This window comes from Lepidochelys kempii, chromosome 18 (assembly GCF_965140265.1).
Source record: "Lepidochelys kempii isolate rLepKem1 chromosome 18, rLepKem1.hap2, whole genome shotgun sequence".
NCBI lineage: Eukaryota > Metazoa > Chordata > Testudines > Cheloniidae > Lepidochelys > Lepidochelys kempii.
In genome coordinates this window covers 17,084,056-17,098,568 of record NC_133273.1, presented here as the reverse complement: position 1 = coordinate 17,098,568, position 14,513 = coordinate 17,084,056, and the positions used below count along the sequence as shown (strand labels likewise).

Genomic DNA, 14,513 nt, shown 5'->3' with positions numbered 1-14,513 from the left:
GATCGGTAAAATACTTCATCTTGCATCAAGTTTCGTACAGGTCATGTGCAAATGTATCTATACAAACACATCATAGTACAACAGCACCACAGATGGGTAGATATCGCAGCCCCTGAACAGGAAATTACACTGGTCTGCCACAGCCGCATCATGCCACGGAGCAAATATTATGTAATGCACACGGAGGCAATGGCATCCGATGACGCTAGGGTACCAAGGCCAGCCCAATGCACCACCACCGGGCCACAGCACAAATGATGCCCCACGTAACGACTACATCATCACGCAACAGGAGCCTGCAAAAAATGGCGGCACTGCCAGGATTCTGATTTTCTTGCAAGCTTTCCTTAAAGCCCCAGCTCCTGGAGTCACGTTAAGTGGGATAAGCACCCTTTTTTTTAATAATAATAAAAAAGGCTAAAATCCTAGTTTTTCGCGCTGGCAGATGACAGACGGGGGCCCTGCAGGCTCAGACACCCGACGGCAAAAAAACGAGAGATCCCCCCGCCCCGCCCCGCCCCGCCCCTGGGTAGTTGCCAGTCACACCGCTGCTGCGCGGGCCTGGCTGGGGCTGGGAACCGGGAACGTTGCTCCGCGGCAGATCCCGGTGTCGTGAGGCGGAGGAAGCCCAGAGCTGATGGGACGGGCCGGGAAAGGGGGGACGGGCCAGGCCGGGCTCCCCGCGCCACGGAGCCGAGCCCGCCCGACTCTCCCCCGCCGCCAGGAGCGTCCCCGCTCCAGCGGAAGCGGAAGCCCGCTAGGGACCGGAAGCGGAAGTCGGGTGGGTGGCGGAAGTGGGGAGGCTCCGTCTCCCCTGGCAGGAGCAAGAGGCGCGCTCGGTCCCGCCTCCCGGAAGGGGAAGCCGGCTCCGGCCCGGCTCCGCCTCCCTCTGGCGGCCATCTTGGATAGCCGCGGCGGCGGAGGGGGGCAGCGGACGGACCCGGATCCCGGCGCTTGCTCTGTCCCGCCTGACGTTCCTTGTCCCCCCTCCCCGCCGTCTGCGGCCGGCCGGAGCTTCCCCGAGGGACGGAGCGGCCGAGGCTCCCGCCTGAGCAGCGAGAGGTACGCGGGGTCCAGGCCGGGCCTAGGGCGGGTCGGGGTCGGGGATCTGCCCCGGCGCTCGGCGGGAGTGTGGGGCCGGCCGGGGGGGGGGGGGCACGGAGCCCCGCGGGGTGGGGGAAGCGCAGGGGCCGGCGGGGCAGGTACCGGCACCGACGAGCTGCGCCCTTCCCCGGCAGAGCCCGCTGGGGGGGCCCGTTCTCCCGGGGCCTCTCCCTTGGGGTGTCTGGGCTTGAGGGGCCTTCTCTGACTGCCGCTGCGGGGCTGCGGCCCCCCAGGCTCTGCTGGGTCCCGGCGGGGCATCGGGGAGCCGGTCCCTGTGAACGGGCGGGCGGTGAGGCCCCCTCGGTCCCTGGCTAGGAGAAGGGGAGAGGGGTCAAGCCCGCCGCAGCGCGGATGCTCCTCGCCGGGATGTGTTCCTGGTGGTGTCGTTTCCTCACCTGCCGGTGAACATTTCCTCCTGGCTGTTTAATCTTTGTGGGGGAGCAGTTTATTATCCCAGGGAGTTTCTTACGGGGCTGGGGTGGAAGCTCTTTTGTCAAGGAAAACTGTCAGGTTAGAAATTTATTATTTTTTTTAAATAGTGTATTTGTTAGCAAAGGTCTTTTGAAGACCTGTTGGCTAACATTCATCACTTTCTCCTTGGTTACCTGCATTCATCAGGTAAGACCCTGCAGACCCATAGCCAAGTGAGTAAGGGTTTTCAGGATTGGGTCCCGCTTTTGGCGCTTAGGCACACAAATATCTATGTAAGCTATTTAGAAACGCTACAAAGGGAAGTCTGATTCCAAACAAAAGTTGTTGTCATTGAATGTGTTTTAAAATATCCCAGATACGTTTCTTTTCAGTTTTGTAAATGTTTTCCTTTTAATATAAGGGAACTATAAGCGTCTCTATTTGTGAGGGAAGCCAACAATACTGTATACAAATATATTTGGTGCAACAATATTTTTTTTGTATTTTTTATGCAACCGATAAGTAGTAAGGCACACCATTCTCAAAGACTTGCGACTGCCAGACACAGTACAATTATAACAAATGAAATACCTCACTGGGCCAGCTTCATGCAAGTTTCTCTGTGTGGGTGAACCCCCTTTGACCGACATTGGGGCTTCATGGGGGCACAGAGGTCTGCCCATGTGGAGCAGTTTGCAGAATCAGAAATCTCATTTGGTTTACCAGGGAGGAAGTTGCAGGAATAAAGACAAAACAAAAATGCAGTGTGAAGGTCAGTTTTTTAGCAAATGTGGATCAAACAGAGGCTTTGGTGCTTTTTTCCACCTATGTTGAATAAATTTTTGAATTAAAGTCTGAGATGTTAATTTCTTCATCTTTAATTTCTTCCCCCCAGAACTTCATTTACCTCCCCTTAGCTCCTGTCAAAAATAGGGTGTTACCACTTGTTGTCGATTAATAAAATACATAATTAATATCCATATTAGATGTCTTCAGACCTGGAGAAATTTTTTTCTGTTTAAAGCTGTGATCTAACTGCTCATTTCATACATGAGGTATAACCCCAAAACAGAAGTTTACTAATTTGACCAGTATTTCTCCCTGGGCAATGTTGTAATTGGCATTCACAGATAAAGAAATCCATTTAGAGGGTATTGCAGCTTAGTAAAAACTAACTGTGGTAGCCCACATCCTTACCAGCAATAACATTGTTTTAGGTAGAACAGAAACTTTAGCAAGCTTTGTCAACCACCCTTGGAATGCAGCCTACCAGTGATATATCCTTGAGTACTGATTTGTTCATCCTTAGCATCAGTCAGCTGTAAATTTCTCTGCTTGTTATTTCAATTCCCAAAATTGGGGCTTCATGTCCAACCTGTAGTATAACTTTACTCTCCTTTTTAAAAAAGAAACAAACAAACCCCACCACACTCCACAGTTATTTTCTCTGTATTTCTTTTATTTCATCCTAAGGCACACAAAACTGGTCTTTTGGGAGAACACATCCATTTGTACACTAGTCAGATTTCAAGGGACACCATGTAATAGTATGGTCCTAATAAAATCTGAAAATTGTCTATGGGATTTTTTTTACTTCAGTGCCTACCACAGCATTAAATGAGCAGTGTCTCATACCTTTATAAAAGTTGTCAAACTTCCAAGAATAAGGCCAAGTGACTTGCTTGATTTTGTGATTTATTATATGAAAAAAGTTGAATGGCAGTCTTTTAATTGGTGTATATTCTAGAGATGTTAGTTGAGAAGGGGTGTTGTTTGAGTGTATAAAAAATGTGTTAAAATTCATGTGCACAGTGTCCCTTAGTAATCTTTCTAGTGGCCCTGCTGTGCGGATCTTGTGCTTAGCATGTCAAGAGTATCAGCCATCACAATCTGTTCAGTTTGTGCTGTGGCACAAAACTAGATTGATTTTTCAAGGTGTCTTGCATAATGCAGAGCCATTCATGTAGTGTATTTTTGTTTGTCTTAACAGTAACTGCTACTGTCTTGTAACAGTCTCCTCTGCTTGATTTTAATGTTTAGAGAAACATCTGAGCCATGAATGCATTATCTCTGGAAACTGGCTGGCTAACAGGATGTTCTAAATTTGCCATCTGTGCATACAGTGTGGTGATGTTGATATTTAAGAATCCACCATACGTAGAGGTTTGAGTGGAACTTCTTTTAAAAAGCTTTCAGGTCTGAAAAGTGGAAAATCACTGGAGAACTAGCTATTCAGAAAGGAAGGTGGTTTGAAGTAGGTTTAGGGTGAGTGTTTTCCTACTTCGAGGATGCAAGGAGGACATGAGGGACTGTGAGGCAGGTTGACTGGCAGCTGGAGATGAGGAGGATTGGGACAGAGGGGGGGAAGGGTTGTTATGCAAAGGGAAAACTGGGAAGAAAATGTATTGTACTTTCGACAAGTTATCTGTCTTGTCTTTGAGTTAGGTGCTTTTTGTATTCTATATTTGTGTCGTGCCTAACACAATGGGGTTGGAGCCTTTTGGTGGTCCTAGAATATAAATAAAAAATAAAATTAGTTTGTGCAAAGTAGTCCTTGGCTCAGAATTCAAAAACATTAAGAGAAGTGTTTGCCCCCCCTCTTTGAAAAAATAAACATACAAAGCAAATTATTTCTTGGTACTGGAGATAATCAAATAAAATCAGGGTCAGACTAGCTCTTCGGTTGTATTTGATGTACCAGAAATGCCAAAGCATGATGTTACATTGTTCAAACCAGCCTTTGTATCCATTAATCTGTTTAAACAGAACTAACTGCATTGAGTCCTCAGGATCAGAAAGTCTAGCGCAGGGGTCTGCAAGCTTTCAGAAGTGGTGTGCCAAGTCTTCATTTATTCATTCTAATTTAAGGTTTTGCATGACAGTAATACATTTTAACGTTTTTAGAAGGTCTCTTTCTGTAAGTCTTTAATATATAACTAAACTATTGTTGTATGTAAAGTAAATAAGGTTTTAAAAATGTTTAAGAAGCTTCATTTAAAATTAAGTTAAAATGCAGAGCCCCCCGGACCGGTGGCCAGGACCCGGGCAGCTTGAGTGCCACTGAAAATCCGCTTGTGTGCCGCCTTTGGCCCGCGTGCCATAGGTTGCCTACCCCTGGTCTAATGCTAGTTGACAGGAATTTAGTTTGTTGACTGCACTCTGTCTTGTTGGTGAGACAGCAAGAACAAGTTGTGACCGCCGTTTATTTGAGGGGGATTCTTTCATTAACCACGTTACTGGTAAGATTATACTGAGCTCATGTCTATTTATAATTTTTTAAAAAACTAGATGAGCAACAACAGTAATAAGAGAGCACCAACAACAGCAACGCAGAGACTTAAGCAGGACTACCTTCGAATTAAAAAAGATCCAGTGCCTTATATCTGTGCTGAACCCCTCCCATCCAATATCCTTGAATGGTAAGAATCCGAATGAATTGCTCTTACAAGCATAGAGATCCAGACCATCTGGATTGTCAAGTCTGAGCTTCATATACACCTTCATTTTTGTATTGGAATCTTTTTTTGGTGTGAGGGGTAGTAAAGGGAGACAAATATGAAGCTGTTGAGCTGAGGTGATAAACCCATTTATAATTTGTGTTCCCTTTGGAAATTTGATGCGCATAAGGTGTTAAGTTTCCCCCCTCTAATACAAAATTCCTTTGTTCCTTTAGGCACTATGTTGTACGAGGACCTGAAATGACTCCATATGAAGGTAAACATTAGCTTGTTGCAAAAGCATGTATATTGCTATCTATATTTGAGTAGTAGTAGTTCATAATTGTATGAATGGGTCATATGTAACAGAAGTGGTTTTCAGTGTATGAGCATAACGATTTACTTCAATCATAAAACTGTAATACTTGCCTTTGACTTGCGTAATAGCCTCTTGAAATGAGATAGTGTTAGGGTTGTCCTCTAACGTAATTCTAGCAAATCCCTTAGTGTTCATCAAAGTCTTAGCCCAGTTCTCTCTGATCTTTCTTTGTATGGCAGCCTTAGTTCTTTGTTTAAAGAAGTCTGATTTTTAGTGATTGCCACAGATCTCCTGGAAAGCAGAGGGAGCCCAGTTGGTTGGTAGCCAAGATGAACAATGTTAAAAATATCAAGTATTGTCAGTTTTTACTTTAAAAAGAAAAACTGAAAGCACTAATAAAACTTATTTCTGGCTTATCACATACTCTGCTCTTATTAGAGTTGAGGCATACTCCTTTTGTAAATGTCATCCCTGGAGAGGCTGAGTATCATATCTAATTAATTTGCCTAAGTATAATAATTCACTGTATATTCTGGCCTCACCTAAAGGATCTGCTTCTGAAATTGGATTTTTCAGTGGACTTAAAATGTCCAGCATGATGATAGCGTGCAAGACCCTTCCATTTGTGCAGATGTGGTGTTTAAATACATTTAGGGAGAAACCTATGTAGATGAAATAAGGACTTGACAATTGGAAAACATTGCTTGCCTTATGCAGATGACAAAATAATAGTACCTCCAAAATGGGTCTTTCCCAAAGGTACTGACGATCATTTGTATCCGTGAAGGGCCTAAGTTGATTAGTTTTTAAATTTTGGAGTGTGTATATAGTAAACGTTCCTTTAAATCTTATTTGCTGCAACATTGTAAGTATTTGAGGAAAGCATTTCCTTAGTACAGAACAAATCTTTCCTTTTTTTATACAATACAGGTGGCTATTATCATGGGAAACTAATTTTCCCCAGAGAATTTCCTTTTAAACCTCCTAGTATTTATATGATAACGCCTAATGGAAGATTTAAATGCAATACAAGGTAAGGATTTTCTTCTAATACTTGTAATTAACACCTGTTTTGAAACTTGTATCACATGTAACATTATTTTCCATTTTTACTAATGGCAAGGAATAAAGTGCACTGCTTGTTTTGTTTTTTGAAGGTTGTGTCTTTCAATCACTGATTTCCACCCTGATACATGGAATCCAGCTTGGTCAGTCTCAACAATCTTGACAGGCCTCCTTAGTTTTATGGTGGAAAAGGGCCCCACACTGGGCAGTATAGAAACCTCAGAATTCACAGTAAGCTCCTAATAATGTCATATCTTTTTAATTTTAATTTAATAATTTATTTTTTTGTTCAGGTCAGGGTATGTTAAGCACATCCCAGTGGTTAGGCATGAGACTGGAATCCAGCAGTCACAGGTTCTAAACCTGGCTCTGCCTTTTAGTTTGGTCATAGGACAGATGAGAAGGTGAGGGTGTTTAAAGGAGCATAAGTCAAGGGTTTGGATCACAGGTGGGAAATGTAACTGTTAAGTGCCGCAGCTTCTGACTACAAAGCTAATTTTTTATGTTGAATATTTTATGCTGAATAGGTCAATCTTTCAAATCCAAGGGAGGGATTTTGTAACGTTTTCTTCTCATGCACCCTTCTGGACAAGACCTTTTGATTTGAAGTGAAGGTTCTCCATAAAATGTAGCTACTTTATTGGACTATTTCTCCCCTCCCCCAATCGCCATTGGGCAGACACAGAATGGAAAAGCATTAAAATAAAATGCAGTTAAGAACTTTTGAAGAGTAGGGTTTATAGAAAGTCATTACCGAAGAGTCTATATTCACACAGGTGAAGTAGCTACAAATATTATAAAATAGTAGGTTAGCACCTTTTTAACATTCTTCTTATGTGAAATATCCTCCAGATGTGTTAAGGCTTAATGTATATTTCAAACTGATGTTACTTTTTTGTTCCCTTCATAGAAAAGACAGCTTGCTGCACAAAGCTTAGCATTTAATTTAAAAGATAAAGTCTTCTGTGAGCTGTTCCCTGAAGTGGTGGAGGTAAAGTTCATTTGATTATTTCTGTTTTCACGTTTCATTGCTGTGTAAATATGCAGATTATGCAAATTAATTGGCCAAGATTTTCAAGAGACTAGTCACTTTTAGGTGTCCAATTTGAGACCCCTCTAAAGCATCCTGATTTTTCAGTGTACAAAAATTAGAAACATGGTTTTCTAGCTAGAAAATTCTGTATTTAGATACCAAGATCTGTTGCTTGGAGAATCAAAAGTTATACATTTAGGGACAGATTCTAGCTGTCTAATGTAGATGTGCTAGAGAAGGGAGAGAATCTACAGAAAGCACTTCCTCCATTGGACTCATAGAGAGAAGGCAGCCATAATTTGGATGCAAGCATGGGGAAGCACAAAGTGAGCCTGGCTAATGCTGTTAGCAGTATTCACAGGCACAAAGGGAATTTCTGGGCAGAGTAATCAGTCAGTAGGTCCAGATCTCCCATTAGGGCTTTTGAAACACAATGCATTAAATAGATCTAAACTTCAGAGTTTGATTACCTACGTTCTCCGTTACACATCTGTGTGCATTCCATAGTGCAGTTTGTTGCCATTTTTTCCCTTGGGGCCTTCTGAGCTCTGGGGTCTCATCTCCACTTCCTCCTCCCCTCGGAATTAGTCTTGGACTGAATCATTGGAATCTGCTTTCCCTATAATTAGCTAGTGCAGTTACCAGAGAACGTGAAATCCTCTGTCCTTCACAATGCTCTCTTCCTGATAGTCCCAAAATGATTAAGATAAGCAGTTTGCTACCCTATTGTGGTAATGATATTGTTGTCAGAACATGAGTATCTATACCAGGGGTGGGCAAATTTTTGGTCTGAGGGTCGCATTGGGGTGCAAAACCGTATGGAGGGCCAGATAGGGAAGGCTGTGCCTCCCCAAACAGCCTGCCCCCTCCCACTTCCCGCCCCCTGACTGCCCCCCTCAGAACTACCCACCTATCTAACCCCCCCGACTGCCCCGCTCCCTGGCCAGGCCCCCCAGGACTCCCACGCTTATCCAAACCCCACTGGTTCCCTGTCCCCTGACCGCCGTCCCCCCCGCCCCCCTGAACCGCCACCCCATCCAACTGTCACCTGCTCCCTGACTGCCCCTCAGGACCCCCTGCCCTTTATCTGACCCCCTGCCCCTTATCCAACCCCCCAGCCCCTTACCATGCTGCTCAGAGCAGTATGTCTGGCAGCTGCGCTGCCCGGTCAGAGCCAGACATGCCGCCCTGCGTGAGCGCACAGCCCCACTGCCCAGAGCCCTGCTCGTGTGGCGGTGTATCTCCAGGGGGCGGGGGCTAGCCTCCCGGGCCAGGAGATTTACTTGGGGCCCTAACCATGAGACGATGCTCTAAGGATTCCTGTTTCTTCCGTTTCAGTTCTTTGAGAATTGTTGGGTTATTCATAACTCTTTAAAAGTACTTGAATTACATTTTCCCACACAAGGGTCTTCATGGTGGTGAATATAGAGGGGGTCTTAAAAGACTTTTTCTGAAAAAATGTGTCCCAATTCTCAGAAAAAATTCAAATTATACGTTTTCTACACCTGGTTTAAAATTTTAAAAGTGAACATTTAAAAACTAAACATAGTTTGGCTACATGACGACCACGCAAAGATCTCATAGTTACTGTCTGCAAATATTTGAAGGTGTAAACCTCCAAAGAGTGTGAAGAATTTTTTTAGGTCTATTCAAATGGATATAAATAAATAATCGGGTTATATTAAGAGAAAAACATGTAGGGTGAATATTATGGAAAGGTTGCTAATAGTGAAGTTCATTACTCTGTGAAATAGTTACCTCGAGAAACTGCGCAATCCCCATTGTTTAGGACATTTAAAGTGATACAGAGCATTGGAAAATATAGTATATGGAACAATCCAAGACTAGATGGGATCTATATGACTACATGACCTTCCATCTCTTAACTTTTATAACTTCATTATGGATAACAAATGAGCAAGAAGCTGTCTCTGTGGAGCTGCACCTGGATATACATTAAGAAGGAATATCTTCTGCATCAGTTTCGCTTCTTTGGATGGATAGTATTTTTAATAAGACACAAGGTGACTTGGCAGAAAGCTTAATCCACTTCACTTCCAATGATTCCTCTCATTTTTTTCCTCCAGGAGATCAAACAAAAACAGAAAGCACAAGAAGAGCTCAATAACAGACCTCCACCCCTCCCGTTACCGGATGTTGTCCCAGATGGGGAAGGACACCATGGTCAAAATGGAATACCGCTTCTTAATGGGCATGTACCACTGGCAGCTGCCAATCACCCAGGTCTTCAGCAGGCCAATCGTAACCATGGACTCTTAGGAGGAGCTTTGGCGAACTTGTTTGTTATAGTTGGTTTTGCAGCCTTTGCCTACACAGTCAAGTATGTACTGAGAAGCATAGCGCAAGAATGAGGAACATAACAGAAGTCCAAGACCAAATTAGTGGTAGTTGCAGAATGAGTGGGACTCTGGGCATCAGACTTTGACACTGGGATAAATATTTGTGCTACCATGATGCAGGTAATATATTGGTTGGCTCATGGGTTTAGTTTGGAAAATGAAGCAGGTGTGATTTGTTAGGGAAGAAAAAGGTGTTCTGCTCACAGTTCCTTTGTCCTCACTACAGTTTTAAGTGGTTCACTAGCAAGTCAAAGCATTATTGATGTGAAACTGGCATTCTGAATGCTTTGATTTTTATAGCACTTACCCCCTTGTTTTCTGAAATTAAAAATCTTTTAAGTAAATGAGGCTTTTTACCAGATTGAACAATTTTTAAAATATGACACTTGAAGATGCATATCATATATTCAGCGTACATTTTCAGCTGAGAATTTCATTTGCGAAGAGTCAAATGGTACAAGTTTGGAATGAGTAAAGTGCAAGTTTCCTCACTGACTTTACTTCCAAAAGGCCTGGTTAATGTGAACGTTGATGTTACAGAAAGCAGCTAGTTCACTTTGTAATAGAGAATGAATGTCGTTGCATATGTAGTCAGTAACAGTGATTAGATGAATTGGAAAGTAACACAATGTGTGTTGGTTAAATATGTTTTGTCTAAATTGTCACAGTAACATTTAAGAAGGTTTACTTTGGCTACAAGAAGTGCAGTTGCCAGCCCTTGAAAACCATTTGCACTCAAAAAGCATTTAAAATTGGTTTAGTGGTGGTGCTCATAAGCAATTTTTTCTTTTAACTTTTTGGTTTTGTTTCCTTAATTACAATTTTCCATTTTGGAAATTAGTGTGTTTTAAAAGTGAAACAACTTGTGCTCAAAAAGAAAACATGTTTGCCACTGTTCTGTTTAAAATATCTGCAAAGAACAATGAAGAATGTCGTATATTTTTTCAGAAGAAATATCCTTGGATTCTGGGTTTTTCGGTGAGTGAAATGACATTGCCCCTTTAGGGCCTAATGAGGAAAGAAAAAGGAGACTGAATACTGAGCCAGCTTTTCAGAAGACTAGTGGATTCCTCTGAAGTGCTCTAATTACAGTAAATTTAAGCCATTTATTTGTAATCAGTTCAATTTAAATTACTTGACCCTGTTTTCAAACTCTATTACAAAAAGACTTTATTCTAAGAGACTTCTTATTTTGCTTGAATTATGGAAGCCCTCTGCTTCTATTCAATTTAATTCTTAGCCATGGCATATGACCACTGGATGATGATTATATTCCAGTGGGTGGTAACGAGGTTATGGTAGCATGAATATGTACTAAAACTATTTGCGTAGTTTACAGACAGAAATGCTACTTTTACAGCTCAGACTTTATTAAAAATTGTAATTAAGGGAAAATCCTTATGACTTTGTCCAAATGCTGTGACTTATCATAAAGGCAGTCTTACTGTGCCTTTCATAATTGGCAATGACTTCTAGTCACCCAGCAAATGAAATATTCCCTGTTATGATCTAGCAAAGACTGTAAAAGAAGTTGGCAGAATGGAAAGCTCTGCGCCTAACCTCATATTGTGTTAAAATGTTCTAAAGAGCCCAATAAATGTTACCTCATGTATTTAAGAATGTGTTTTATTTGGGCTGTTTGTTTTGTTTCCTTTGGCAGGTTTTTGATGTTTGATTTTTTTCTGTTTGGTATTTTGAAATTATTGGATTGCGGGGGAGGAGTGTTAAACCCATGAGCCATGTAGCTTAGATAATCAGAAAATATGTGCTGTGACCAATTCTCTGAAATAGGTATGGATTAGCAGAACTAACAGAATAGCTCCAGACGAAAGACATCTTAAAACAGATCTTATTTGGAGGTGGGAGGAGAGCGTGTGCTGGGCTTGATTTAAAACGTATTTATAAACTGTTAAAAAATTGGTTTTGTTTTTGATCAAATTTTATTTATAATTGCTCTTTAATTTGCCTCTTGTATGTGCTTAATCTGCTCTTGTAAAGAGAAGCTCTGGTTGTAACTTTTGTTTCTAGAAACTGTTCAGTTCTGTCAGTCTTGGGAAAAAGAAATGTTGTCTTGTCTCTTCTGCAATTATGGTTTTAAAGACTGATTTGCAAAGTATACAGATCTGTAGCAAAGGTTGAGCTGCCTCTTATATCATCATAACATTGAAATACATTTCAGGCTTTTCGTTATGCCTTCTTTTGCTACCATTGTCGTTCCCTATAGGCAGATGTTTAAGCAGACTGCTACCCAGCATTGTGTATCTTTCTCTCATGAAGGCTCTTTGGGCCACAGGAATGAAGATCAAGGCAAGGAGACCTCGGCTGTGGTACATTCATGCCCTGTGTGAGTGTATGTACTGTAGGTGAAAGAATTAATAACATCAGGAGGATGTTGTTCAAAAATCCACCACTTTTATTGCATGGCAGTAAGTTGGCCTCGCAGTTAGCCCTGGGTATTTGAAAGTGGAGTCCTTTTTTTTTTTTTTTTAAAGTGCCTCAATTGGGAACGCAAAATTGATATTACTAAAGAACCCTAAATATGCTGCAATTTTTTTTGAAAGTTTAATTCTTTATTCTTTTAAAAAAGTGGAGCTCATCTCCAGTTAGTGATTTTTCTTGAACACCCTGAAGAAGGATGAAAAGACTTGGTAGTGATTGGGGGGCCACCTGTGAAAACACGAGCAGACTTGCTGCACCCTCCCAATGTTTTGGTACATGTCCTCGCTCCTTGCCTTTGGTAGCAGAATATTTATCCCTTCCTGGGTAGGTTTTAGTGAACTTAAATAGTATTTCCTATGGTATGCCGTATCCGAACTTTGATTTTGTTACCAAAGTCAGTAGATGGAATTAATCATTCTTTGCCATGCAAAAATGTTGATATCATGCCCTGAGGCAGTATGTTATCTTAATGACATAATAAAACTGAAAGTTGTCCTTTTGTGCGTCATACTGGAACAAATGGTGTCTTGACCCTTCACTTCTATGCTGCATTTCTTTAGAGTGCTGTAGGATTGCAGTGCACAGTTGGTGGGAAAGATTTGCACCTCTCTTGGGTCACGAGACATCTCAACTGTAGCCTTCTTAAATTTTTCAGAATTACAGGTTTTGGACTTGTGTGTGATTAAATTTTTCCCCAGTATTCAGTTCACGAAAGTTACATCACCACCTATTCTTGATGCCTCAGCTGCAAACTTGAAGCATGTTTTTGAGGAGTAGAAATGACTGCATTGTAAAGTTATCCATTCATAATAAAAACCAAACTACTCATGTTTAAAATGCATGTTTTTCTATAGGACCTTTTTTTGGGGGGGGAAAGGGAACATTGGGAGAAAAAGCTGGAGATGTTGGATGGACAGGAAAACTATTTCTAAGGCAAAGACAGCTGACTTTTGCCACTGAGAAAACAGGTGCTGACGACAACATCCCCACTTAAATATAATGACTAAACATCTGGCATACTATTTTTAATGATGACTTTGGAAGAAAAGATGTTCAATAAACCAATTTAGAAATGACAGGTGCTTGGCTTCAATCTGGTGGTTTATTTGACATAGGCTGTTCAGGTGCACTAACCTCTACAAAGTACAGGAATTAATGTTTAGCAGCTACTTTAGTTCAGTGAATTACTCTGCCAAAAGTAGTGTGTGTGGCTGGCATCTCAAATTGTTGCTTTCCTCTGTACATTAGTGGAGCATCTCATGTTTGTTCTTCATGCTCTACTGTAACTAATCTGGTTTTAAAATGCAGAAATGCCAGCTCATATTGCTGATGCACGTTTAAATCCTGACGAGGAATAACTACAAATAAACGTAAGATTGAGCAAACTAGTGTCACATCTGCATCTCTGAATGCCAACAGTGTGTAGCCTGGTAAAGGTAAGGAAGAAATAGCTTCTTGAGGCTGGGTTTGGGAGAGAAAACTGCATTTCAACTTTGTGCTTCATTCATGTTTAGTCAATTCATGTCAGCCCGAACACTTCCCTGTGAAAACTTCTAATAAACCATATATTTTCCAAGTCCAGCTAATACCTTGTTCCTCTAGTCCATTTATGCCTGGAGGTGCCTCAATTCCTATGCAAACTTTATTCATCAATATCCTGTCACCACTGCAATGCAGCCACCTCTGTGGTTGGAGCACAGCATCCAGCTAGACATACCCATCAGTCTTTCATCTGAGAAATGAATGAAATGGTGCAATAAGAAAAAGGACAATGAGTTCTAATTTGTCTTCCGTCTGAGGCAATCCTTCTGTTGAGTGAGGGATAGCGTAGGTTTAGATACTGAGCAGAGTGGTCCTAGGTGACTAAAAATAAAACTTGAAAGCTTGTCTCTCGCCCACAGACGTTGGTCCAATAAAAGAGGCTACCTCACCCGCCTTATCTCTCTGAAAACACAACTTTCTCAGTCTGAAACAAAATATTTCATGTTCCCAGTATTCCCTCCTGCATCTATAGTAGATGGCTATTTCCATCCTCAAGTTATGTGCTAGGTAAAACAGGTTAATGGCATCATGTCACATATCTTTTAATTCTACTCTATAGAATTTAGCAGTTTGTAATAATGGGCTAATTCTAATATGTTGCATTTGTTACTCGAGAAAATCCATGGAAGTCAATACATTTGATCTGGATTCACACCAGTAAGACACTGTGGTCCATTTGTATCTTCCCCGGTTTCCTTAAACTAGTTCTTTCCTCTTCAAGATATCTGCATTCCTAACTTTTGTCCAAAGAATTGTATAAAGACTAGAACAGCATATGTGTGTGCAGAGCACTTAGCCCTGGA

General features: G+C 41.8%; 1 protein-coding gene across 2 annotated transcripts; it reads left to right on the top strand.

Moving 5' to 3' along the window:
* Nucleotides 1–775: 775 nt before the first annotated feature.
* UBE2J2 (ubiquitin conjugating enzyme E2 J2) lies at nucleotides 776–13,005 on the top strand. 2 transcript variants are annotated; one of them, XM_073316273.1, is made up of 7 exons: nucleotides 978–1,062; nucleotides 4,804–4,934; nucleotides 5,189–5,229; nucleotides 6,202–6,304; nucleotides 6,429–6,567; nucleotides 7,247–7,327; nucleotides 9,457–13,005. In XM_073316273.1, exons 2-7 carry the CDS (start codon nucleotides 4,804–4,806, stop codon nucleotides 9,739–9,741), a joined length of 780 nt encoding a protein of 259 aa, XP_073172374.1. In that variant the 5' UTR covers nucleotides 978–1,062; the 3' UTR covers nucleotides 9,742–13,005. The 2 variants fall into 2 exon arrangements, with proteins under 2 accessions (XP_073172375.1, XP_073172374.1); XM_073316274.1 differs by lacking the exon at nucleotides 4,804–4,934 and having other exon boundaries at nucleotides 776–1,062.
* The last annotated feature ends 1,508 nt before the right edge of the window (nucleotides 13,006–14,513 follow it).

Bases quoted from the DNA above. Each gene is read 5' to 3' on its own strand.
- UBE2J2 (XM_073316273.1), top strand. From the start codon at position 4,804: ATGAGCAACAACAGTAATAAGAGAGCACCAACAACAGCAACGCAGAGA. The intron at 4,935-5,188 runs GTAAGAATCCGA...TTGTTCCTTTAG, and splicing joins CCATCCAATATCCTTGAATG to GCACTATGTTGTACGAGGAC. The intron at 5,230-6,201 runs GTAAACATTAGC...TATACAATACAG, and splicing joins TGAAATGACTCCATATGAAG to GTGGCTATTATCATGGGAAA.